The sequence below is a fragment of the Gorilla gorilla genome, chromosome 18, assembly GCF_029281585.2.
Source record: "Gorilla gorilla gorilla isolate KB3781 chromosome 18, NHGRI_mGorGor1-v2.1_pri, whole genome shotgun sequence".
Taxonomy (NCBI): domain Eukaryota; kingdom Metazoa; phylum Chordata; class Mammalia; order Primates; family Hominidae; genus Gorilla; species Gorilla gorilla.
In genome coordinates, this window is record NC_073242.2 from 86,593,789 (window position 1) to 86,620,242 (window position 26,454).

At 53.9% G+C, this 26,454-nt stretch overlaps 2 protein-coding genes across 25 annotated transcripts; one reads left to right on the top strand and one right to left on the bottom strand.

Annotated features, from left to right (window-relative positions):
* Positions 1-4: 4 nt before the first annotated feature.
* Positions 5-10,721, top strand: POLR2C (RNA polymerase II subunit C). 3 transcript variants are annotated; one of them, XM_004057705.4, is made up of 9 exons: positions 5-1,528; positions 1,747-1,796; positions 4,672-4,740; positions 4,894-4,946; positions 7,881-8,009; positions 8,426-8,477; positions 8,677-8,845; positions 8,996-9,070; positions 9,691-10,721. In XM_004057705.4, exons 1-9 carry the CDS (start codon positions 1,443-1,445, stop codon positions 9,833-9,835), a joined length of 828 nt encoding a protein of 275 aa, XP_004057753.1. In that variant the 5' UTR covers positions 5-1,442; the 3' UTR covers positions 9,836-10,721. The 3 variants fall into 3 exon arrangements, with proteins under 3 accessions (XP_004057753.1, XP_055220317.1, XP_055220318.1); XM_055364342.2 differs by lacking the exon at positions 7,881-8,009 and adding an exon at positions 7,772-7,828 and having other exon boundaries at positions 1,025-1,528; XM_055364343.2 differs by lacking the exon at positions 7,881-8,009 and having other exon boundaries at positions 1,033-1,528.
* DOK4 (docking protein 4) lies at positions 10,670-26,072 on the bottom strand. Of its 22 annotated transcripts, none has more exons than XM_055364334.2 (9): positions 25,846-26,072; positions 18,209-18,452; positions 14,619-14,726; positions 14,217-14,331; positions 13,811-13,930; positions 13,504-13,693; positions 12,611-12,749; positions 12,323-12,446; positions 10,670-12,205 (listed from the first exon to the last, which is right to left on the bottom strand). In XM_055364334.2, exons 2-9 carry the CDS (start codon positions 18,272-18,274, stop codon positions 12,087-12,089), a joined length of 981 nt encoding a protein of 326 aa, XP_055220309.1. In that variant the 5' UTR covers positions 18,275-18,452; positions 25,846-26,072; the 3' UTR covers positions 10,670-12,086. The 22 variants fall into 22 exon arrangements, with proteins under 22 accessions (XP_055220309.1, XP_055220308.1, XP_018867573.1 ...); XM_055364333.2 differs by having other exon boundaries at positions 18,209-18,455; XM_019012028.4 differs by lacking the exon at positions 25,846-26,072 and adding an exon at positions 25,047-25,286 and having other exon boundaries at positions 18,209-18,455.
* Positions 26,073-26,454: the final 382 nt, after the last annotated feature.

Sequence of the window (26,454 nt, forward strand, 5' to 3'; positions counted from 1 at the left end):
TAGTTAGTTTCCTTATCAATCATGATAGTATCCAGGACCCCAGAGGGAGACAGGTTAAGTTACGGCAGCCAGGAGACCTGTGTTCTGGCGCTGCCACTGCCTAATACATAGTGGTAATTATAGTACCTCTGCGTCTCTGGGCTCAAGTCTTCCCATCAGTAAAATATGGGTAACAGAAGCCTTCCCACAGACCATTAGCTCCCTTGGCTGCTCTTGTCTGACGATTTTAGTGGTACATTCTTTAGCCCCAGTAATTTTCTCAGCCTCTACACTGGCTGGGTTCCCTTTGCACGTCTGGTTAGCTCTGTTTTCTGCTTTGCTCTCTTCTGCCTGTCAGCTGAATATTAATGGGGGAAGTCAGCAACTAATTGAATTTCAAATCTCTTGTGGGTCTTCCACTGGATCTTTTTTGCACCTCTCAATTCCTTGTATCTCTTGACATCCTGTGAAGTTTTTGCAGTAGCTGTTCCAGTTTTCATTGCATTCTCCTTTTTCCTTCATAGCATCCATCTTACACTCAGCAAACAACCATAATTCTTAATTTACCAAGATGACACAGGTTATGGAGCAGGGTTCCATCAGTGCCCACCCTCTGTTTCAGAAAGAGGTGTCACTCTTTGCAAAGGCAAACTCCTCTTTATCTGGTTACTCTTCTCCCAACTCTTATATGTAGCTCCTGCCAAGTTCTATTTTAGAGCTTTTCTCTGTTGGAGCAGCAGCCACTTTTTTTGAGGCCCATTTAAACCTCTCTCCAGTCTGTTTAGAGGACTTCAGTAGTTCTTTGTTGAGCATGCACCCCACATGGTGCCCACTGCCAGGCACTGGGGATGCAGAGACAAAGAGCTCCCACTCACCCACCACAGCTACACAGACTGTAGAGGAAGCATTAGGTTAAAGAACATTGTATCTTTTCCTGAAGTTTTCAGAAGTGCATGGTCCATACTTGAGACTGCAAGGGAAAGGGTATTTACTTATAATTCAGGTATACTTTGCTAAAATATACATTCATATTAAAATATACTTTTATTTTTCTATAGATGTACAAGTTCTTTTTAAGTGCTTCATAGTATTCCATGTGTGTATACTTCACCAGGTCTCTTATCAATGGACAGTACAAACAGTACTACCACGAACGTCCCTGCACTCGTATCTTTGTTTACAACTGCAAGTGTTTCTGCAGTATGAATTCTCAGAAGTTTTACTGTTGAGTCAAGGACGTATGTGTGTTTTGCCAAACTACCCTCCGAGATAGCTGAATCTGGTACATTTTAAAGCAGGAGGCTGCAGAAGACGCTCGGCGGTTCTGGCCTCCGAGCAGCAGGCGGCGCTGTGAGTCGTCTTTGCGGAAGCCGCGGAGGCCTCGCTGACTGACTTCCGGTGTTGGTGGTGGCGCCGCGTAGTCGCCGCGGAGCAGACGCGGAGGCTGGTGGCCACTGGGCGAGATGCCGTACGCTAACCAGCCTACCGTGCGGATCACGGAGCTCACTGACGAGAATGTCAAGTTCATCATCGAGAACACCGACCTGGCGTAAGGCTACCGAGGGAAGAGGCTGGCGGCTCTGGGGCGCCGGGAGGCCCAAGCCGGGGCCCCGGGGCAGGGGGCGGGGGTGTAGTGGGGTGGGGTGGGGGCGATGTCCTTCCACAGCTGACCCCCTGCACCAGGGCTTTAGCTTTGGGAGCCTGCGGCGCGGGCCCAGCCTGTCGAGGCTGCAGCGCCTTCACGCCCCTTGGCTTTTCAACTTTCAGGGTGGCCAATTCGATTCGGAGGGTCTTCATCGCTGAGGTGCCCATAATAGGTAAGCGACTCCCCTTCCTCGTTCCCGCGCCCACGGGTTCCTGCCCCGCTCTCCACCCACACACTCCTTGGGGCTCCTTCCAGTCCTTGGTTCGGGCTGAGGGTGGTAATGCTGAGAAAAGTGCATTGCTGGAGACTTAACCGTACCCTGTGCCCTTGGCTCAGTGGCCGCCTCCCTGGCGCCCACGGGCCACTTAGGTCCACCCTTGTCCTGTGTATGCATTGCTGAGAAGCATGGGTTTAGCAGTGTGCAGACTTGGGTTCAAATACTGTTTTCACTACTATTCTTACAAAAGTTTTTAAAATGTTTTCAACTTTTATTTTGGAGTCAAGGGGTACATTGGTGCAGGTTTGTTGCCTGGGTATAGTGCGTGATGCTGAGATTTGGGGTATAAATGATCCTTTCACCCAGGTAGTGAGCATAGAACGCAATAGGTAGTTTTTCACCCCTAGCCCCACTGCCTCCCTTCCAGCTCTAGTAGTCACCAGTGTGTTTATTGTCATCTTTATGTCCATGCGTACCCAGTTTTAGCTCCCATGCGGTGTTTGGTTTTCTGTTCCTGTGTTAATTCTCTTAGGATAATGGCTTCCAGGCCGGGCTCGCGCCTGTAATTCCAGCACTTTGGGAGGCCAAGACTGAGGAACACCTGAGGCCAGGAGTTTGAGACCAGCCTGGCCAACATGGGGAAACCCCGCCTCTACTAAAAATGCAAAAATTAGCCAGGTGTGGTGGCTCCCACCTGTAATCCCAGCTACTGGGGAGGCTGAGGCAGAATTGATTGAACCCAGAAGGTGGAGGTTGCAGTGAGCCCAGATCATGCCACTGCACTCTAGCCTGGGCAATAGAGTGAGACTCCTTCTCAAACAAAAGAAAATAAAAAAGAGGATAGTGGCTTCCAGCCACGTCCATGTTGCTGCAGAGGACATGATTTCGTTCGTTCTTATGGCTGCATCACTTACTACTTTTGTGAAACTTGGGCAAGTTATTAAACTTCTGTGTGCTGCAGTTTCCTCATCTGTAATATTTGGCCACTAATGATCCTTATCAGGGTAATGTTAAGGATTAAGTGAGGTAATCCATATAAGTGCTTTGTGTTTAGTGAGTGCTCAGTGCTGGTAGATGGCTTTTTTATTAATCTATTCCTTCAACAGCATTTATGGAGCATGTAAGTGGCAGGCATGGTGGTAAGCTCTGGGAATGCAAAGCTGTAGAGAACAGGGTTTTTGCCCTCATGGAGTCCACAGTGAGGTTGTAGGGGAGAGATGAATCCACAGACAACACTAAAGCAAGGTAGACTTTGATCAGTAGTTCAGGAGAAGCATAGCTATGGTGCACTTGGCTCTTAGAGGAGGGAAGATCAATTTCTGGTCTGGTTCCAGCCACTCTGCTCCAGGTGCTTAATGCATTGATTATAGTTGTATGAAATACTTCAAGCATTTCTGAGAGTCAGCTCAGAGAGTTTGGATTAGGCAAAATAAATATAAGTCATAGCTGTGGCATCAAATATTTAGACTTTTAAGGAAATAAGCAGGCCAAATGATTAGGCAAGAGAACATTGTAGTTTATCCGCTACCACCACCACCCCACCCCCCCGCCCCCCAGTCTACTTCTTCAATTCAGCTTGGAGTGCTGGACCTCCCCCTGCCTAAGCACTTAATGCCTCTGGACCTCAGTTTCATCAGGAGTCAGGTGAGGGAGTTGTACTTCATGATGCAGCCCTGCCATTCTGAGTCTAAATGCCTCTTTCCCAACAAATTCAGTTCTACAAATAATATTGAGCACCCATGCTAGGAATACAAAGACATCCCAGGACCTGCGTGAAGGAATTTCTGAAGCTTGAGGTATAGACATAACATACACAAATATGACACAAGGCACACTATGACAAGTGTCTTCAGGGAAGTCTGAACAGAGTTTTGTGAGAGAGGAGTTGAAAGGGAGGGAGTGTCACACCTGTAGCATAGAGAGCAGGCAAGGCTTAGTTTTCAGGAGGCACAGAGGATCTTAACCTGTACAGCAAGGAGGGGAAGGGTGTGCTGGAGGGAAGGGCTGGGGGATTAAAGAGGCAGAAAAGCTGGGGTCAGGGTTCTCTCAGTTGGCTTGGGCTGGAGAAGCAATGGGAAGCATAGCAGGACAGAGCAGGTGGAGGCCTGGCAGGTGGAGGTCTTCTTCCGACTGCTGTTCCTAGTGTCTGTGTCCCTCGTTTGGCAGTTGGGCTCCAGTGCCATTTGATTCCTGGATTTAGTTGGTTCCATGCAAATGTTTATGAATGAATAAATGTGTGTTTAAGTCAAGCGTGTGTGATCGATAATACAGTCTTTACCCTCCTACCAGCTCATTGCTGCTAGGGATTGGGTTCTGTATTTAGTATACTTTGCGCATTCAAAGAATTCAGTAAACATTTGTTGATTGAGTGTTTAAAAAGTGCTAAGTTGGGCAGTCCAGTCATTATATCCTAAAATGAGGTATGGCCCCATAAGTCTGTGTTGCTTCTGTGAGGGTTTCCCTGACTTTGAAGTGCTCAAATAGTTCATGTTCTTGGATTTAGTGGTGGCACAGGTAGCAGATTTCAGTGCTTCTCATGGAAATACTCAGCTCAAATAAACATGTTTCCACTTCTATGATAGTCTATAAGTCAGTGTTTTCTGTGAAGCAGGGAGCCTCCTGTATTAAATTCACCTGGGCAGGGGGGTGAGGTGTGGTGTGTGTGGGTCTTATTAAAATGCAAGTACCTGGGCCCCACTCTAATGCTGTGGAATCAGCCCAGCGATCTGCAGTTTAGTGTCAGGTGATTCCTAAATCTTGAGAACCACTGCATTAAGTCTGTAGGTAAATTTGATGGCTAAACTCCATGTCTGCTTCTTTCATTTTTTAGCCATTGACTGGGTTCAGATTGATGCCAATTCCTCAGTCCTTCATGATGAATTCATCGCTCACAGGCTTGGTGAGTTCTCCTTTTACTAGAAGGTTAAAGGGAGAGTATTGTGCCTAGTGTCAGGAGGGGGCCTCCTTCCAGCCTCACCCCCAGAAGGCTTCTGGGTTATCATTTTGGCTTGGCTGTTTGGTTTTCTTTAAAGTGCTTTTCTGTTTTTTACAGGATTAATTCCCCTAATTAGTGATGACATTGTGGACAAGCTGCAGTACTCTCGGGTATGTTGTGTGATTGGGTGGAATGTGAGGTTTGGTGGGGAGGCTTTGGTTCTCAAAGGGATTTTTCCTGACATTTGGCATCCAGCTTGAATAGTGTTGTAGTTCTGGAACAACAACGTGGAGATGTTGTCTAGAGCCTGGGCAGGCCTTGGTCCTTCGTTCTGATGGGGCTTCAGATTGACTAGCACGCAGAACATCAGGGAGTGTTGTTAGGCAGCTCCACCACAGTGCCCATTTATACTTAGAGTGGAGGTTCTTCCTTCCAAAGCATCTCTTCCCAGTAGCAGGGGCCTTAGGATGCTACAGGAGTCAACAGTAGGTTGGGGTAGGCAAGGAGCAGAGGGAATGGGAGCTGTCTCACAAGAGCAGCTCCTGGGGGACTAGTCCTGGTGTCTGCAGATTCATGCTGTCCCCTCCCTCGCAGGTGATGCTGCTTAAACATGGCCACACTCTTAGTGTCTCACCCCCTTCCTCCTGGTCGTGTTTGCTCCCTGATGGCATGTTAACAGGCCTTCAGAGTTTGGAGAGAGTGGGATAGGAGTAGGTTACCTTCATCCTTTCACTAGGCTGCATTACACAGCAGCTTAAGGCTACTCCCTCTTGATGGCTTTGGGTGATCCAGAATCAGTCCATTTTCTAATATTCTCAAGGGCCATGTCATTTTTGTGATGGCTAATTTGATATATCTTATAAATATGTGTGTATTTTTAAAAAAGAAATATTCAGCTGGATGCGGTGGCTCACACCTGTAATCCCAGCACTTTGGGAGGCCGAGGCGGGTTTATCACGAGGTCAGGAGATCGAGACCGTCCTGGCTAACACGGTGAAACCCTGTTTCTACTAAAAATACAAAATATTAGCCGAGCGTGGTCCCGCTCCCAAGTAGTCCCAGCTACTCGGGAGGCTGAGGCAGGAGAATGGCATGAACCCGGGAGGCGGAGCTTGCAGTGAGCCGAGATTGCGCCACTGCACTCCAGCCTGGGTGACAAAGTGAGACTCCGTCTCAAAAAAAAGAAATATTCAAGCACAGAAAAGCATGGAGCTAGTGTAATAAATACTCATGCTTCCACCTAATACTACGTGGTCACATTTTAACATTTTGCCCTATTTGTTTCAGATCTCCACATTTTTGTTTTTTAATAAATAGATATTGGTGGGGACAGTTGTACAACCAATTAAGAGCAATTTGGCGATATCTTACATAAAGATACGCATGCTCTATCACCTAGCAGTTCCTTTCATTAAAATTTTTTCTAGTATTTATTGCACAAAGATGGCATGGTCTGTCTCTCTCTCTCTCTCTGGCTTTTTCTGAAAATCTGTAGAAAAGTTGAAAAACTAAAATAATACCCTTTACTTTTCACCTATAGTTACCAATTAATATTTTACATTTGCTTTATTTTTCATATGCAAGTTGTTATTTTTGCTGAACTGTGTGAAAGTTGCAGACATCCTAACACTTCCAAGTACTTCAGCATGCATTTCCTAATAAGAATAGTTTCCTACATAACTACACTTTTATTGTGCCTAAGAAAGTTAGCATTAATCTGTAATATCAATATTCAGATTTTCCTAGTTTTTCCCCAAATATCCTTTATTGTTTTTCTGTTTGTTTGTGAGTCAGTCTTGATCCAGTGAAGATTCATTTGGTCCTCATAGCACTTTAGTCTCTTTTCATCTCAAACAGACTCCTCTCCTTTCAGTATATTTTTTTTAGGTTAAATACCTTTTCATATTTTTATCTTCCATTACATTTTGATTCTCCCATTTCATATTTCTTTATTTTTCTATTTTTTCAGACAGGTCTCGCTCTGTCACCCAGGCTAGAGTGCAGTGGCATGATCTTGGCTCACTGCGACCTCAGCCTCTGGGCTCAAATGATTCTCCTGCTTCAGCCTCCCAAGTAGCTGGGACTACAGGTGCTGTGCACCACCACACCCAAAAAATACAATTTTCTTGTATTTTTTGTAGAGACAGGGTCTTGCCATATTGCCCAGGCTAGTCTCGAACTCTTGGGCTCAAGCGATCCTCCTACCTCAGCCTCCCAAAGTGCTGGGATTACAGGCATGAGCCACTGTGCCCAGCCCCATTTCATATTTCTGAAAGTGATTCTGTCTCAAGGGTCTGGGTTGCCTTCCTACCTCACCTTTGTGTGACTGCAGACGACCTAGGTGGGACCTCTAGCTGCTGCTGCTTCCTCAGCATGCAAACATCAAAAGAGTGTTGGGTTTTCCTCACTGGTGTGAGGGAGAGAACAGCTTGCTTGATTGCATCCTAGTAACTGTCTTCTTGCCTGAAGTGAAACTGCAATTAATAGTCCCTAACATGGGAATGAGTCAGTTGTTTTAAGAATGGCAAAATGTTAATAATTATGGAAGGTGGTTGATGGTTATGGGATGGCAATTTCTTACGTGCTTCTCTATTTGTGTATATGTATGAAATTTTCCATAATAGAAAGGATTTTTTAGAAAAGGTTAGTCTAGAACTTGAAAGGTACTTTTTTCTGTTCCTTGGTGGTTTTATTTTAAATGATGGTTACATTCCCAAGCTGGTCCTCTTAGTTTTTGGGAAGCTGAACTATAGAGTGTGAAAGCATCCTCCTGTGCCTCATAGCCTTGGTTCTCTGAGGAAGAGTAGTTCAAGGGCCAGAGGGAGATGTTAGCAGTATGTCCCCAGAGGTGGCCTGGCAGCTGGTGGGAGTGGGAAGGAAATGTGCGTGCCAGTGTATGTATAAGTTGTCTCTAAACTTGGGCAGTCCATGAGAATGGTATGCCAGATTGTCACAGCCCACAAGAACCTGGATACTGATGAACCCCTTTTTACAGGTGAAGAAACTTAAGGAACTGGGCATTAGATGCAGGAAGCCAAGACAAGGAGCCAAGGCAGGAGTTGCCATCTCCCTTTGACTCATTCCTGCTTCCCTTCCTGCCTTAGGACTGCACATGTGAGGAGTTCTGCCCCGAGTGCTCGGTGGAGTTCACCCTCGATGTGCGGTGCAATGAAGACCAGACGCGACATGTCACGTCTCGAGACCTCATCTCCAACAGCCCCCGGGTCATTCCAGTCAGTGCGGGAGAGCATCCTCTTTTCCCTGGGATCTTTTCTCTTCTCTGGCTGGCTCCAAGTGGGCCAGACTGGGGTTGATCCTTAGAAAATGTTGGCTTTCCCTGTTATCCTCTGCCTTAATCTGATCCCTAGAAGTGCTAATTCTGGATTCTTCTTGGGCATCGTTAGCATCGTTGGTGCTGCGCACCCTCTATCACCCAGGGACTCTTTTAAAGGCCATGGAAGTGTTTTGCCTGAGGCTATCACCACACCCTGAAGTGGGGGTTGGAGTCCTGGGGGCATCTGTGCCACCACCTCGTCAGGTGTTCGTTCCCTGGTTGACAGATTGCAGTCTAGAGGTGCTGGGATATGGATGCCAGAGGAGGTGACTGGGGAAGTGAGCAGCTAATGAATGCCTGGTGGACTCCCTACAGGTGACATCCCGGAACCGAGATAATGACCCCAATGACTACGTGGAGCAGGATGGTAAGTCTTCCTGACCTGTCACCGTGTGGGCCAGCGGGAAGGAGGGACCAGACACAGCCTCTCGTGCTGCCTGGTCTCCTCGAAAATTGGCTTTAGACCATTTTTCCAGATGTGTGTGGTCTTGCAGTGGCACTCCAAGTCAGAATTTGGAGAACCATGTCTCTCCTGGCCCTTGACTGACTTGTGCCTCTCCCTGCAGACATCCTCATCGTCAAGTTGAGAAAGGGCCAGGAGCTGAGACTTCGAGCCTATGCCAAAAAGGGCTTTGGCAAGGAGCATGCCAAGTGGAACCCTACTGCAGGGGTGGCTTTTGAATACGATCCAGACAATGCCCTGAGGCACACAGTGTACCCCAAGCCTGAGGAATGGTATGTTCCCCTTAGGAGTGATGGCAGGCATTTGGGGTGGGTGTGGCATAGAAATGGCTGTTGTTGACTGAGATGTGGCAGGCTCTCTAGGAACTTGGGTGCCCCAAAAGGAGCAGTGGCAACCTTGTGCTGACCTGTGTTTGACCTCAGGCCAAAGAGTGAGTACTCGGAGCTGGATGAGGATGAGTCGCAGGCTCCCTATGACCCCAACGGCAAGCCAGAAAGGTAAGAGCCTGGTCGGACATGGGAAGGTGAAGTGTGGAAGAAGGGATGGTTTTGGTTCAGGCCGTGAGTTAGGCATTCCCTCTCCCCCACCTCGCAGTTCTCATAAGCTGAGGAGGGGCTGACTGCAAAACTAGACCTGTGGTATGTGCACATCCCAGGGGCAGGTCGTCAGCCCCCTTTTGGTCACTATGACAAAGAGGACCCTCCAGTTATGCAGGTGGTTCCTGTTCTGATTTTCAGCCCCCAAAGAAGAGATTCTTCAGGTCAACGCTAGGGGCAGAGATTTGGACCCAAGTTCCACAGGGTGACTGTGAAAGGTCTGTCACTGGTCACTGCTCACTTGGTTTTCCACTCTCTCCTCAGGGGGCATGCATACATACAGAACTTTAGGATTTTCACAGGTACCTTATGAGGTAGTTGTAGCCTCCTTGAGGTTGTGCAAAGTGTGTTGAAACTACCCTATGTAGGAGGTTTTACATGAAAGGAAGTTAGCCCTGGCCCAAGGTCAAGTTCCATGTGGGAACAGAGCCAAGACCCGGAAGGAGGAAGGGTTGTCCATGGCCAGAGCTCGGGTCGGCCAGCCTGCCTCGCAGTGCGCTCACTGGACTCTTGCCTCCTAGGTTTTATTACAACGTGGAGTCCTGTGGCTCTCTGCGTCCTGAAACCATTGTCCTGTCAGCCCTCTCAGGATTGAAGAAGAAACTGAGTGATTTACAAACTCAATTAAGCCACGAGATCCAGAGTGATGTGCTAACCATAAATTAACTGCAGCTTGCCTGCTTCAGCGAAAACAGAGATTCAGGCCAGCAGCTGGATATGGGGGTCTCTCTTCAGACTCTTCTAGTTTCTGAGAATCTAGTCTACTGTTGGTTGAGCTTCTTGGCAGGACATCAGTACCAACTAGAAGTGGGTCATAGATAGATTACCAGGGATGCAGTGGTGTTTAGGCAGGATAGGTCTTTACTGGCTCTGACTGCTGTTAATAATTGGCAGCAGTGCTCCCCAGATCCCAGAAGGTCCCTCCTGGACTGTTTCCAGTGCACCTGTAGGGAACCAACTAGACTTCTCTCCTGGTTAGTCCAGCTCTTTACTCTAAACCCTTTCTGTCCAAAATGAGTCATTTTCAGTTGTACCTTAGATGTCTGGTGTTTAGGATCAAGTGTCATAGCCTTTATTCAGGGGGCCTATAAACCCTTCCAGTCCTTGCCCCAGGGCTGGCCTGCTAGCGCTTCAAATTCCCAGGTGTCCCTAATTTGAGAAGTCACCTTTTGGAATAGCATTAGACCCTGGCTGTCCCCTCCCCACCAAATAAACATGATATTTCATTCTCTGTCCAGCAGTTATGAACCCCTTCACCTCCAATGGCCTGATCATTTAGTTTGGTGGGGGTGGGGGTGGGGGGGTGGAAGCAGCCGCAGGAGCAAGGGTCCCTCCCACATACACAGGAGGAGTATTTCATTTCTCCTTAATGAAGGCTCTGGCCCTAACCCCTCAGCACTGTCTCCAGATAGGAACATGCACAAAGCAGTTAATTAGGCAGCCTGGAGAAAACCAGAGATCCAGTACAGAAAGGAAAGGATATTTATTGATTAACAGAAGTTGTCTTTTTAAAAGTGTTTATTTTTGGCAATAAAGAGCACAACATAATCTCCTTCATGCGTCATCGTGCCACTTAGCTGAGCCAGCCAGCTCTGCCTCCCTCCCCAAAGACCTTTGGACCCCAGTTCCCCTCTACAGGCTAGCTCATCCCTCTGGGTGGTCATTCCCCGGGTCACGTTGAGAGCGAGGCTGACTGCACCACCTCCCTAGCTCAAGGGCTCCTTTGGGAGGGGCCGCGTGCTTTATCATCCTCCTGCCACAACTCAAATAGTGGTTATTTACAAGAAGGTCTGTTCCCACAAATCAGGACCCTAAAGTATTAAAAAACAAAACCCAAAACAACAAAAAACCCCACACAACCAAAAGTTTGACGTGAATAGAAAGATAGCCCTTCTGCATGGTAGTCAACAAATACCAGCACTAGAAAATCAATTGCTTTAATTGCATTACAGCAGGGAGCCTCAGCACCATGTGGGGAGGAGGAAATGGGAAGGTCTTGGTTTCAGAGTGCTTTTGGCTGGCCAGAGGGTGGCCAAACAGGGCCAGGGGGCTCCCTCTGCTTGGGCATTGTCCACCCCTGGTCAGTGAGAGGGGGGCAGCAGGGGTGCTCCCCACGGCAGTCCTGCTGCGGCCTTCCCTCCTGGCCTATTCCTGGGGCAGGAACAAGCTCCAGCCTTCCTCCACATGGCTGAGGTAATCAGCACCCCTACCCCGAGGGCATCTTCCCAGCCTACAAAGCAGGAAGGAGCCTGTGCAGAAGTTACATTTTAAAACCAGATTTTCACCTGAGGCGTCAACCAGATGTCACCTCTGCTTAAAACTCCAACTGCAAGGCTGGCAAGCAGCACAGTGGAAGTGCAGATCCTTCCTGTGTCACTCCAGGCCCAGAGGAACTGAGAAGCCACCTGCTGTTCCGGCCCTTGGGGTGTTTGGGAAAAGCCAGCAGTCAGAGTGCCAGCCTTAAGCTCTGATTATCCCCCTCCTCTGGCCCTGGTAGTTCAAGCAGGTCCTGGCAGCAGGAGGGCTGTGCCATGGAGGATGGACACGACTGCACTGATACTCAAAAACAGCCTTGACCGTGGCCTGGTCATGGGATTTAAAAATGTGTGTGTATTGGTGGGGAAGGATGGGGTGAGGGTGAGGGGATCTCATTGATACAGAGTATGTCATAAGCCATATATATTAAAATCATTAACAGTATATAGTCCCACGGTAGCTCCAACCCCTCACACATGCTCAGGTGGTGTGGCCAGCCCTTTGCCTCAGTCCAGCCTCATCCTTGGGGGCAAGGAGGGGGCAGCTTGCTCCCTTTCTCCAGGCTCTTGGCCGACAGCCCCCTGAGGCTGTCCACGGTACACTGCAGCCAGCCCCGCAGCAGGCAGCCCCCAGCAGTCATCGGTGCTCGCCAGCACTGTGGTCACTGGGATGGGGTCTTGGCCTCACTGCTGTCCCCCTGGCTGGGCTTTGGCTTTAGCAGGATGAATCTGTTGAGGAGGTCTGTTTCCGAGCTGGCCTGGGCTGCCCCATACCCCTCACCTGTGGGCACAGAAGCAGGCTCAGAACTCAGAGCTAGGTCAAAAGACCCCTGCCCAATAGGCCTCATCCTCCACAAAGCCTCCTGGCAGGTGGGTGTGGGGCATGGAAGCGACTCACCAGCATAGCTGGAGGCTTCGGCGATGTTCTGGGAACCAGTGATGTGGTGCCAGTAGGCACTGCGCGGCAGCATGGTCGTGGGTGTGCAGGGATACGAGTAATGTTCCGTGCCCTTGTTCAGCAGCTGTGGGGCAAAGGAAGGGGTCACTCCCATTAGTGGCTTACAGTATCCCTGAGCAGCCACCCCAAGACCCTACCTGCCTCCACTGTGTACCCCAGGCACTTGGCCCTGCCTGCCCGCCCGTTCCCCCCTCCCCCCGTACCCTGGACTGATGCCCGCTGCCTCACCCTCACGTTCTTCTCCATTTCCAGCAGGACCCGCTTGTGCTGCTCTGCGATGGCCAGGGTGGCACTGTGGACGCGCTGGTAAATCTGCTCCCCCTCTTGTGTCTGGAAGGTATAGAGTCCTTCCCCAGCATCACACATCCTGGGGACACAGCACAGAGGGGCAAGATGGTGGGGACCCACCACAGACATGCATGTGATTAGTTAGGCTCTCCTGCAACTGCAAGTTGTGGCTGCATTCCAGGCCGGGAGGACAGGTAGGGCTGTGGTCTGGGGGTCCGACCACACGGTGCAAATGTGCTGAGCATATTCTATACCAGCTGGTGCTTGAAATGCATTATAAGAATTAACCCATTCAGTTTTCTCTACCACCTCCCTCTGGTCTCTGTACCATTAATGGTTTCCTCATTGTTATGCATTTTCCCAAACCATTTTATAGATGAGGAAACTGAGGCATACAGAAGCTAAGTAACTCAACCAAGGTTCTGCAGAGGATTATATGGAATTTCAGTCTAGGCAGACTGACTCCAGAGTTCAAGTGAGGGGATACCCAGTCTTCACTATAATTCTAGGAGGTTAGGTACTTTATTATCCCCGAAACCCAGACTCAGATCCACAGTCACAGAAGTAGTAAGTGCCTGAACCTGCATTTGACTTAAGCCAAAGTAGTATATGACTTTTGGTAAATAGCTTCACTTGACCTGCATGCTGTGGGCAAGTTACTCCTCTGAGCCTCCATTTCATTTCTTCATCTGTAAAATGGGAACATTACATTCCCCCTTGGGATTGCTATGCCAATAAGTAAACCAAGCTCCTAGAGCAGTGCCCAACACAGAGTGAATGGCAGCCACCATCACACCATAGTAGGACAGGGCTGGGAGGCGAGAGGGTCCTACCGGCCAGCCTCGAAGGTAAAGCGTGTGGCATCCCGGCCATAGCGGCGCAGTGAGCAGAGGGGCCACGAGACGAGCTTCACACGGGGGTTGTGGATGTCCCAGAGGTAGATATTCTCGTGGGTGATCTGCAGCTTGCACTCGCCATACACGTCCAGGTTGGGGCAGGGCAGCAGGAAGACATTGAAGCGATCTGGAGTGGGGGAGGGTGGACAAGTGGGACCAGAGTTGCCCCAGATGGGGACTTCCTCCCTCCCTTCCTCTCTTCCTCCTCCCCCTCCTCACCCCCAGGGCCAGGGCCGGGCCTCACCTGTCTGTTCACACTGCACCCCTGGGGCCAGGAGGTCAGGTTCTCCCAGACTGATGTCGTTGAGGCGGGACCCCAGACACTCCACAGATAGTGTCTTGTACCACTCCTCTGCCTCTAGCTCTGAAGAAAATGCTACTTCATCATGCGGCTCCGGAGCCCGGTAGCCCACCCCGTCTGCCCAGCCTGACTTATGCCACCATGCACAGCAGGGAGGATAAGGACAGTGGGTTCTGCCTGCCTGTCTTGCCTCAACCCTGAGGGCCTGCTCCCTGAAAGCACCCCCAACCCCACACACACCACACCACCATCTCCACCCAGGGTTAGCCCTGCTCTGCCCGCTCCTAGCTGGACCTCTGACCAAGACCACCCCAGGGGAGGCAGATGGAGGCCCATACTCGCGCCTCACCTGAGTCGCAGGTGAAGGTACGTGCCGAGTCATCAGTGAATATGATGGCCACCGCCTGCCGCTTGGTCTCCTTGGGGAGCCGCGTGACACACTTGACGTTGCTGATCTCAGTCACCTGGGACAACATCCACAAGGGACTTAGCCAGGCCAGTGCATATCTCTCTCTCTCTCTCTCTCTCTCTCTCTCTCTCTCCCCCCCCCTCTCTCCCCCCCTTCTCTCTCCTCCTCTCCCTCTCTCCCCCCCTCTCTCTCTCCCCCCCTTCTCTCTCCTCCTCTCCCTCTCTCCCCCTTTCTCCCCTCTCTCCCTCTCTCCCCTCTCTCCCTCTCTCCCTCTCTCCCTCTCTCTCTCTCCATCCCCCACAGCCCTGCCACTTGGGGGAGCTAGGGCCCAGGCCTCCTAACCTTGGGGCAGCCCCGGAGGCACACCGACTTCTCATCTGGATACTTCTCCAGCCGCTGGGGCCCCTTGCTGGAGGATTTCCGGAACACCAGCCAGCACCTCCGGTAGATCTGTGGAGCGAGATGACAGGGCTCAGGCCTCCCTGGACCACTCCCAGCCCACCAGCATGGCCCTGCAGCCACCCCTGCCTGCCACAGGGGATGGTGCCGCACAGCCTTCCCTGGAGCCCCAGCCTGGGGACACCGGGGGTGGGAGTCACCAGCAGTGTCACCTCCCTGGGAGAGAAGCCTCCTCCCCAAATTGAAAAGTCATTGACTTCTTGGCTGGCTCCAAAACGCTGTTCCACAAAGGGTGCTCTCCTGACCTGCCATATACTGTGTGCACCGCTGAGTTTAGTGTGAGTGGCCAACGTTCCTGAGTGCTTCCTGCTCACACCTGTTATTAGCACTGTGCACAGTCTCAGGGCCACTCCTGAGATCAGTTCTGTTATCATCCCCATTTTATAGATGGGGAAAGGGAGGCATCAAAACACTAAGGAATGGTGATGCTGGTATTTGCAGCAGGCTGTCTAGATCCAGGGCAGACCCTCACAGCCCACTGCAGGATCTGGCCAGGGCTCGGGCAGTGCCAGCCACAACAGAGGGCTCTCCTGGGGATAGGGATTAGACCCTTGCCCCCTGCCCACCTGTACATCCCTGTGCCCCTAGTTCTCTGAGTCAGGTGAGGGTCTTTACAAAGGTAACCCCCACTCTTGTCTCCTGGGGCTTTCACTCACCCTCTCTTTTCATTCTCTTACCAACCCTGAAGTGTAAGGGGCCCTGTTCCAGCTGGGAACCCAAAGCTGTTTGTGGTAAAGGGGCGGAGCTAGGAATCTGAGGCTCCTCCCACAGCATGGTGCCTTCCCTCCTGGCCCTGGCCACTGCTGAGGCCCCTGTACCTTAAACCACCTACATTCTCTGTAGCTTCAGGGACTCCCCCAAGGGGGTGGGGAGGGGAGGGGAGTGACCACTCTAGGATTGAAGGGACAGACTGGCCTATCATTCATGGGTGGTGGAGAGGGGGTTGGCCCCAGCCACCAGCCAGAGCTGCCCTTGCATGACCCCTCCCTCCTGCCTAGACTTTTTTCTGCCCAAAGTCTGTGGCTGGGGTTTACCTACTCCTTCCAGCGGGCACTCCAAAAGCCCGACAGAGCCTGTTCCCCAGGCATCTCTGGTGTTCCTCTTACTGGAAACAGTAGGGAGACTGAGTGGTGGCCGAGAGCACAGCAGAGGAGGCCATGGGACCTCTAGGCCCCACCCCTCCTCGGCCCTACTGTGCCATGCGTACACTAGGTCCTTGGCAGGCAGGGTCCCAGGGTGCAGTGGCCCTAGGCAGCCCCCATTTCAAGATACCACTCAGAGCCAGGCCATTTCTGGCTCCTATCTGGGACCCTAGGAGGCATGTCTGCTCCTGCACCCCTGACCCTGGCTTGGCCCCTGTTCTACCCACCTAAACCACAGCAGCCCTCAGCTCTCAGCTGCAGCCCTCCTTTAAGACAGACACTGAATTTTATCCACAGAATCCTCACTCATATCCTGGTAGCCTCATTAACAGCCATGCTAAACAAGTGAATGACCATATGAAGGAACCGTGAATGAATGGATGGATGAATGGATGGATGCTGCCAACCCAGATACACCCTGCCAGGGTGGGCTCCATGCAGCCCGCAGCATCAGGGGCAGAAGGCCTGGGGGCCTGAGCATGCCGGTTGCCTGGTTACAGGATACACATTCACAGCCCCAGGGAGCCACGCGCTCAAGAGCCCTCCTTCCCACTTCGCACAGGGCTTTGATCAGTGCTTCAGAAACACTGCCACAGCTCTGCCACGGGAGAAAGGCCCTGGCAGGTAGGAGAGCCGGCTCCTGATCTCTTTCAGCCCCTCCCCCCTCACCTCTGTGGGCTGAGATGAGAATGGCTGCTGGGGAGGGAAAGCAGCCTCTCACACCAGGGGAAGTGAGGCTCCTGGCTTCAGAGGGAAGAGAATTCCCTGCATGGATAGGGCCTGGCTATGCCCCACCTCCCCATCCGGGCTGTGCCCACCTGTCAGCCACTCAGTCTCCCTCTGGAACAGGTTTGATAGTGAGCCCAAGTGGCTGCCCTTGTGGCTGGTGCCTTCCTGGCACGCTCTGCCCTGGGCAAGGCCTCAGCCCAGCTGGCCCCTGGGGACCTGCTAAGTCTGGGGCCATAGGAATGAGAAGTGATGTTAGAAGCAAAGCCTCTGCTTCCTTGGCCTCCCTACCTCAGCCTCAGCTTCTCTCTTTGTTCTGTGCTCCAAGTCAGTGGGCTGATCCCCCTTTCAGAGGAAGAGCAAAGTAGCCGATGGCTGCCAGGGCCCAGTCTCAACTAGGTTGAGCCCCAGGGCAGGGAGGCACAGGAGGGGAAGTGGGGCCAGAACCACCTTCTCCAAGGCCAGCCCTGCTCTGTCTGGTACCCAGGTAGGGAAGCCGGGTGGCAGATCCCTCTCCCACTCCGCATGCCCCCCACCCCACTCAGGCTGAGCCAGGGATCCTTGAGCAGCCTGAGCCGACCCGCCCTCTTCAAGGCAATGGGAGAGAGAAGGGAGAAAGGGACAGGAGTCCTGGGTCAAACACAAGACTTGGGTGACCTCAGTCACCAGGGCTGTCCTTCCTACAGGGGAAGGGGCAACTGCCAGACCTGTCTTTGGCAGGGGGGCCTGGCAGAGGAATAGAGGCAGCTCTCAGACAGCCTCGCCGAGATCATGAAGTTGATCCCCTCTGCTCCTGTCTTCTAGGGGGTCTTCACCAGTTGGGGGTCTACAGGGGGTAGGACAGGATGCATGCCCAGTAAGACCTCTTCTCTGTGCCCCTCCAAGCCCCCAGTTCAGGGCCAAGCACCAAGCAAGCACAGAGTCACCCACCAACAACTTGGAGGGAAGCAGCCTGTCCCAGAGCACTGGACCATTCTGCCCAAAGTTCTCATTTGGAAACCACATAAATATCAGCTTCAGTGCCTCACACCACCCTGTCTCCCCCAGCCAACCACTCCCCTTTTCAAACACTTCTTTAACATTAAACTCGACAACCAAAAATTTACTAAATATCTGCACACAGAAAGCAGTCAGAAGCAAGGGGAGAGGATGACCTAAAAGAAAAGAGGCCAGGAGAGGTGAGGGGAGGCCGGGGGGTGGGGGGCAAACGGAAGGGAGAGGAGGTCAGGAGAAGTGAGACGCTGCTTCTCAGCTCAGACACAGCCCGGCCTTGCCAGCCGCTTCTGCTGCTACTGTGGTGACAACTTCAACAATAGCAGGGGAGCCGCCTGCCCATCGGTGGCCACCATTGCTGCCACCACCACCACCGCTGGCCCAGCTGTTGGGATGCCAGCCAGCCCTCTGGGGCAGGGGCTGCAGCAGGCAGAACCCAGCCCAGGCACATGCCAGGCAGCACGCTGGCGAGGAGCCCCGAGACCACAGATGCACGATGCCCGGCAGCCAGAGGGCAGCCGCGTGCCCCACGCGCCATGCCTCCAAGCCTGGGACCGAGTCCTCGGGCCCCCATCCCTTGGCAGGGCCCCTCCACAGCTCAGGGTCACTCACCCCGAGCTTCCTGCTCTTCATCTTCACGTAGCCTTGCTTGACGATGTCACTGAAATTGGTCGCCATGGTTTTCCCACCTTTTAGGGGCGCGGGGCCTGGCAGAGGCGAGGGGAAGGATGCCCAGGTGCCTGGGTCTCCGGCTCCTCCAATCACCTGTTCCAGACACTCTGTCAGGGCTGCCGCGAGGGGCTGCTCCTCACCTCACCCGCCTCAGCATTGTTCTAGCAGCTCCTTCGCCCCGCGACTGCTGGAAATAAAAATGACAGGGAGATTAGAGACACTGACATCTTTCTCTTCCTCTCGCTGTCTCGCTCTCTTTTTTCCTTCCTCTTCCCACACTCCTCCTCCCTCCCTCCTCCCTCCCTCCTTCCTCCCGCCCTTCTTCCTTCCCTTCCCTCCCCACCCCAGGACGACAGAACCATTCAGGAAAACCGAGGTGGAGGCGGCAGTGAGGAAAATGGTCCAGCCCAGTCCCCTCCCTCACGGCTGGGGCTGGCAGTTAACCCCTTCCTGGGAGGACTGGCTCTGGCTCCTACTGTGGAGGTGGGGACCCAGGAAGGGAAGTGGCAGGGAGCTGCTGTCCCTCAGCATTTTGGGATCGTGGCCCCATCAACTGTGATAACTCTGGTGCAAATTTAGGGCAACTTGCGAAGAGCAAAAGCCCCTTCCTGGGTACAAGAGCTCCCAGGGGTAGCAGGGAAGCGCTTCCCAGAGATGGAGGAGGAGGGTCCCAGGAGATGACCCCTGGGTGTCTGAGTGAACCCCATGCTCTGCAATGTTAAAGACAATTTGCCTGGTCAGCTCAGCAGCCCCCACAAACCCCTCTGCCCTCCTGCCCCACCCGGTCCTCTACCTGTTTCTCTCCAGCCCCAGGCTAAGAATCACTACCTCAAGCTCACACAGGGCCTGTTCCCAGGCCCTGCAACTCTTCCGCACGCAGCTCTGGGTGCTGCTTCCTGGGTGGGAGGGCAGAGTCCAGTGGGGCGGGCCTCCAGATAAGCCTGAGGAATGTGCTGGGCCGGCTGGAGGTAGCCACTGTGGGAGCAGACGCCTTGCCCTGGCCCTGGGGTTGGGAACGCCGGCCAGTCCGTGAGGGTGGGGCCCAGGCCCCAACAGGCCACTGGGTCTGGCCAAGCCAAGCAGGCCCTCCATGTCCTGAGCATGGGCAGGAGTTAATTATAGGAGTACCAGTCAGGGCCTGGGGCAACAAGACATGCAGGAGACAATGTGGGATACCAAGGGGAGGTAAATATGGAGCAGGAAATGGGGGTACCAGCAGAGCCACCCCAAATCAGGCAGATCTACAGACAACAAAGACTCAGACTCAGAGGGAGGCTCAGTGATGACCCAGTCTAACCCCTTCATTTTATAGATGGAGAAAGAAAAGTTGCCCAGAGAGGGTAAGCTACATGACTAAGGTCACACAGCAGGCCTGGGGCAGAGCCAGGGATGAAGGAGAAGGTCCAGGGTGGTGATGGAGACCAGTCTGTGGGGGGAACATCCTGCTGCTGTCTCTGGCTGCCTGCCACCACCTAAGCTTCCCTGCCATCCAGCCTCGGGGGCAAGGTTATGCCAGCAATGTGGCCCCTGTGTCTTCAGGATCACCGGGTGGGAACGGAGCAGCATTTCTGGGGTCAGCTGGGTATCTGTGCTGCCAGAACGGGGCCCTGGGACAGGCATGCTGCTGGTTGTGCCAGCAGCTTGGCATTAATTAATGTCCTGGAGGCCTGTCTGTTGAGTGCCTAACAAGGAACAGATGGGACTACCCCAGCGGGCACACGCAAACAAGGGAGGGGCAGAGAGGGTAATGCGCCCCTATCCCACTTGCACCCTGATAGCCCCTCAATTCCACTCCTGCCCATTCACTGCCTCTATCCCAGCTCCCTGGGGTCCAAGACCCTCCCACAGTCAGGCGGTCTACTTTCCTCCTATAAGGTCTGGTCTGGGGTCCCCTCACTGGCAACTGATCCCCAACAGCTCTGCCACACCTGGGCTCTGGCAGCCAGAGATGGGTCAATTTTCTCAGCTCTGTCTTCACCGCCTGCCTCTGGGGCTGCCTTCTCCCCAGAGCAAGGACCAGCTCAGCAGTTCCCCTCCAAGATGATTAGCAGGCTGACCACTGGCTGTGGGTCTACAGTGTGGAAGCCCCCAGTCAGAACACGCCTACAGGAAGCCACTGGACCCCCAAGTTCATCCAACATAGCTCAGACATAGCACAGCCCGGAGTGTGAATCCAGCTGGCTGTGTGGTCCTGGGCAAGCAGCTTAAGACCCTGTGCCTTAATTTCCCCACTGGAAAAAAATGAGAATAAATCTACCTACTTTAAATGAAGAAATGAATTCATGAGGCACCTGCTTGCCCACTTGGGACACAGAGCTTCTACCCTTTTTCTTTTTCTTTTTTTTTTTTTTTGAGACGGAGTCTCCCTGTGTCGCCCAGGCTGGAGTGCAGTGGCACGATCTCGGCTCACTGCAACCTCTGCCTCCTGGGTTCACGCCATTCTCCTGCCTCAGCTTCCCGAGTAGCTGGGACTACAGGCTCCCACCACCATGCTCGGCTAATTTTCGGTATTTTTAGTAGAGACGGGGTTTCACCGTGTTAGCCAGGATGGTCTCGATCTCCTGACCTCATGATCCGCCCACCTCGGCCTCCCAAAGTGCTGGGATTACAGGCGTGAGCCACCGCGCCTGGCCTTCTTTTTCTTCTTTTGAGACAGGGTCCTGCTTTGTCACCCAGGCTGGAGTGCAGGGTTGCCATCACGGCTTACGGCAGCCTCAACCACCTAGGCTCAAGTGATCCACCCACCTCAGCCTCCTGAATAGCTGGGACCGCAGGTACATACCACCATGCCCAGCTAATTTTTAAAAACTTGTTTGTAGAGATGGGGCTTTTGTTTTTGTTTGTTTGTTTTTTTTTTTTTTTGAGATGGAGTCTCACTCTATTGCCCAGGCTGGAGTGCAGTGACCCAATCTCGGCTCATTGCAAGCTCCGCCTCCCGGGTTCACGCCATTGTCCTTCCTCAGCCTCCCGAGTAGCTGGGACTACAGGAGCCCGCCACCATACCTGGCTAATTGTTTCATATTTTTAATAAAGACGGGGTTTCACTGTGTTAGCCAGGATGGTCTCGATCTCCTGACCTTGTGATCCACCCGCCTCGGCCTTCCAACGTTGTGGGATTACAGGCGTGAGCCACTGCGCCCGGCCCCTAGAGATGGGTTTTCACCATGTTGCCCAGGCTGGTCTTGAACTCCTGGGGTCAAGTGATCCACAAGGCTTGGCCTCCCTGAGTGCTGAGATTACAGGTGTGAGCAACCGCGCCTGGCCAGAGCTTCTGCCTTGAAAACTCCAAGGGCTGTGTGTATGTATATATATATAGTTTTCTTCAAGAGTTGCTGCCCAGACAGGGCGGTGAAACCACCAGAAGCCAGCCTGCTCCTTCCCAGTGTTGCCCCACCAGGGACTGTGGCCCCAAGCTCGCAGGAGTGCTCCTGCTGCGTCTGTCCATAGGCCCCACCCCGTCCCATACCCCAGGTCCCCAGCGGGAAGAGTGACCTTCACGGGGAAGGCTGGGTGCCAAAGTCCTGCCAGCTCACTCCAGCCCTGAGTCACAGGGACCCCTGGCCACACTTAGTCCCTAATGATGTTTGCAAGAGCAAGACCTAACCTAGGACCCAAAATGGTGTGGCAAAGAGGGGTTGGGAAGGGAAGGAGGGAAAGGTCAGGGCCAATAGGTGGACCCACAAATTTGACAGGCAGTGGGGTCAAGTGGTGAGGGGGGCCCAGAACCAACCCACCATCCTCCAGAAGGAATGCACTGTGTTAAGCAAGCGAGGCGGCCCCCAAGCTGAGCCTGTGAAGGCCCAATAGGACAGCAAGAAGTGGAGAGCAGACCAGGCACAGTGGCTCACACCTGTAATCCCAACACTTTGGGAGGCCAAAGTGGGAGGATCACTTGGGGCCAGGAGTTCAAGACCAGATCCGGCAACATAGAGAGACGCCGTCTCTACAAAAAATGAAAAAATAAGCTGGGCATGTGGCACGTGCCTGTAGTCACAGCTACTGGGGAGGCTGAGGTGGGAGGATCACTTGAGCTCAGGAATTCCAGGTAGCAGTGAGCTATGATCAAGCCACTGCACTCCAGCCTGGGTGATAAAGTGAGACTGTTTCTAAAAAATTTCAAAAAAATCAATTAAAAAAATACAAAAATTAGAGGGCAGCTGAGGCTAGGCAGGCCAGGAATTGGGTTGAAGTAGCCCCTGCCCTGTTTGTCCCTCAGGCCCTTGTCCCCAACAGGCCTGCAGCAGGAAGAATGCTTGCTACTTTGAGGGGACCTGAGGTCTTGGGTCCTTCCCCAGCACTGTGAGCTCCGAGCTCCCAGCTAAGCAGGGTGTCCAGCAGTCCCTCTCAGGGTTCCAGTGAGGGAGGAGGGGAGCAAGGGCCCCCCGCATCCCACCTCCCAGCCTGGTACCAATACTGCTGCTTACCCAGGGACAGTACCTGCCTGGTGCCAGGCCACCACAGGTTTCCACGCAGGGAGAGCCAGCTCCAAAATGCTCCTCTCCCCAGGAAGGGCAGGTGTCCTGGGGTGGCGGGGAGTAGGGAGACTCCCAGGGCCCTCACTGCCCACCTGCCCCACAGGGCAGCCATGCTGAGCACTCCCTCTTGCACATGGATTCTGCCTGGAGGCTTTGGCTCCAGAACAAACACGCTGAGGCTGGCAACCAATGACTGAGCGAGCGGCTGCCTGCCTAGCTGGGCCTCCCCACCCCTGACAGATCGGATCTTATCAGGGCTGCAGGAACAGCCCTACCTGGACACCATCTCAGTGTCGTCTGGCTGTCTCCACCCAACGGCGAAGATTGGATCTGTGGGATTCTCTCCAGCACCAGAGCCATTTCCCATCACCTGCTGCTCTGCCCCCACCCCACCCCCAGATTGTTATCAGAGGCCGGCTGGGAGTGCTCCCAACAGATCCCCATAGGGGCCACCGGCCGAAACATGGTGAGTCCCAGCAAGGCGGATGGCAAAGACAGACCAAATACCCACCTAGGCAGACAGGGATGGCAGAAGGAGGGGACATCTGAAAAGCCATGGTCCCCCAGACCCTTAAGCCAGGAGAGTAATGCTGTGGCCCCGTACCACTCTGGTTCTCCTGGGTCCCCTGCCCACCCCTCAACATGCCAAAACCCCTCCCTCGAGGGACCACTGCACTAGCTGTTTCCCACCCACAACATTGTTCCCTCACATGCTCATGGTTCATTCCATTGCTTCATCCACCTCCTCCAGGAGGCCTTCCCTGACTACCCTCACCAAAGGACCCCCACTAGTCAGCCTCTCTCACAACATCAGGTGCGGCTGTCTTCATCGCACACCACCATGGGATTTTCTTGTTCTTACATCTGTCCATTTGTTTCTGGCCACAGAGAGACATCTGGAATGTCAGCTCCCTGGTGGCTGGGCCTCGTCTGTCTAGTTAACAGCTCTATCCCAGCTCCCAGAATGGTGCCCGGTGGGGAGGAGATGCTCAATATTTGGAGGCTGAACGCGTAATTCTCTCCAGGACTTGTCCTCCCCATCCTTTCTTCCACCACCACCAGCCTCCATCTGGCTGGACCTGGCTCAGCTTCCAGAGGTGCGTGAGCCACAGTGGGCTCCCAGCTCCTGGGTCTCAGCGCTGACTGGCATGGCCAGCAGGCTGTTGTTACTGGAGAACCAGCTGCGCCCAAGACCCGCAGTTTGGTTCAGAGCTGCCTCAGGGAAGAGCATGCTGCTGACATCGAGGCCAGGCCTAGTTGGGCGGCCCCACCTTGGCCAGGGTTGTGGGGTGAGGTCATGCCCAGCCCTGCTGCCCTGCCCAGGAGGGAAATGCTGGGAGTAACCAGTACCAGCACAGCAAGGCAAGCAACTGGGGAGAGGAGGCACAGCTCCTGGGATCAGAGTTGGGGGCGGGGGCAGGAAGAGCCTGTACCAGCGCCACATCCCTCTGAAAGGGTCCAGGAAAGAACCTGTCCTAAGCAAGCCCACCTCACACTGCCCAAGCGGAGTCTCCTAGAGATACTGCCAGGCCCCTCGCTGCCCTGGCCATCAGACCCCTCCAACCCACACCCTCCATCCAAGCGGAAGCGCCCCAGCAACTGACGTGTCCCCATGGCTTGGGGCAGGCAGGCTGCACAGAGCCCCTGCTCTGCCACATCACCCAGGTGCCCAGCCTCGGCTCATGCCCCTTTTCAGTAATAGAAAGCATGTAACTGGATCTAGGGCCTTGCGGGCCCTGGGGGAGAAGGTGGACAGGACCTTGGGGGCCAATGGAGAAAGGTTCAAGGACAGGAGGCAGCTGGCCATGAGTTTCGGCTGTGGGGAGAAACCCCATAGGCAGGAGGGGGTCGGCAGTGGGGGCCAGCTGGGGTACAGAAAATCATCTCTTGGAATTTGGAGGAGTTGAGCGAACAGGAGGCCGGGGAGGAGCAGGAAGGCAGAGAGAAGGTTGGGAGCTGCCAGGGGCTGGGTTATGCCCCTTCCAGCTGGCAGGCCCGGGAGCGCAGGGCCTGAGTTGCTCGGATGAGGTTTGTGTGGGTGCGGGTGAGGTCAGCTCGCGACCTGGGCTCCCCCGGAGAGGAAAGCTGCGGGTGGAGAGAGCGCAGGGAGTTTCAGGGCCCAGGCACTGGCTTTTGGGGGGCGGGTCTCTAAGCCCCCCACCCGAGAGTAGGAAGGTCCCATGGGACGGAGCGTCCTCAGGTTCAGGAAGTGACTGAGGGTCCTCAGGGGTGGGAGTCGCCGAGACTCTCGCAGGCTCTGGGCGGCCTATGTCCCCCTCCCTGCCTCACGCCCCCCAATTTACCTGGGCGCCAAGGCCCGGGCCAGGAGCGCCTGCTCAGCGGCGCCGCGGAGCAGGCTCATGCCCGCGTCACGGCGCGGCTGGCGGGGGCGGCAGGGCGGCGGCGGCGCCGGGCTCCAGGCGGGGACGGCGAGGGAGGCGCGGCCGCAGGACTAGGGATCGGGCTCGGGCTGGGGCTCCGGCTGGGACTCCGCTCCGCTCCCTCCTCCGCCAGGTCTCGCCGCTGCGCCCCGCCCCCTGCCCCGCCCTGGCGGCCGGCCCCCGCCGTATTCCTCCGAGCCGCGGGACACGCGATTCTGCCCTGGCGCCCTGGCGCCCTGGCACCCCCGCACCCGCTTCAGGCCGCCCCCGGTACCCCCGGCTCATTCCCACCGCCCCTCCCTGGGCCCCAAAGCCCACATCGCCTCTCAGCCCCTGAAAGCTGAACTCCACATCAGCTCCCAGCCCCCACATCTCAACCCCTTCACTTCTTCAGGAATCACATACACACCCATACTCCACATCAGCTCCCAGCCCCCATATCTCAATTCCTTCACTTCTTCAGGAATCACATACACACCCATTGCTCCCCTAACCCCATCATGACTCTCTGGGCCCTCACAGCCCAGCTCTCCGAGCCCCACAGTGACCTCCTCTGCTACCCCTCCTCAAGTAGCCGCACCAGCACCTCTGTCTTCCCTGGTCTCCTCTCCACCCTCAAAACATCCAGTTCTCCCATTCTAGGTCCCCCTGAGACTTTGCCCTCAAGCCCAAACTTCATTCCCCTTCATTGCTGCCCCCACCCAGCCCCCAACCCCCTCACCTCTGCCCTTCGGGCCTGTGCAGTGGTTGACTCACTGATCTGTCGGAATCCCCAGTCACAGGCCTCAGCTGTGCCAGGCAGGGACAAGAGAAGTTGCCCAGTGCCTCCTCTGGGGAGGAGCTGTCCCCCCTCTGGTTTTCACGTCTGTACCTTTTTACACCAGGGCTTCTCAAAGTATAGTCCCTGGACCAGAAGCTTCCCATCACCTTGAAACTTGTTAGAAATGCAAATTCCCTGCCCTACTCAGACCTATGAAATCAGAATTTCTGGGGGTTTCCAGCAGAAATGTGTGTTTTAACAGGCTAGGTGATTCTGATGCACACGAATGTGTGAGAACCACTGCTTTAGACCATATATACAAAACAAAACAATAGGCCACCTGAACAGCCAAAATCCTGAGAAATGAAAATACCTCCACATCCAGCTACTGTCCAGGTGTCTCAGAGGAATGGGCCTAAAGCGGTGAGGGACTAAGGATCCCAACACCCACCCATGGAACGCATGCCCCTGCCCCGGAGACACCTGGGCCTCAGCCTTGCCCAGGGACCCTAAAAGGAGGCTGCCTCTGGATGTCTGAAAATTTCCCTGATGGTCATTGCGGTGTCTGTG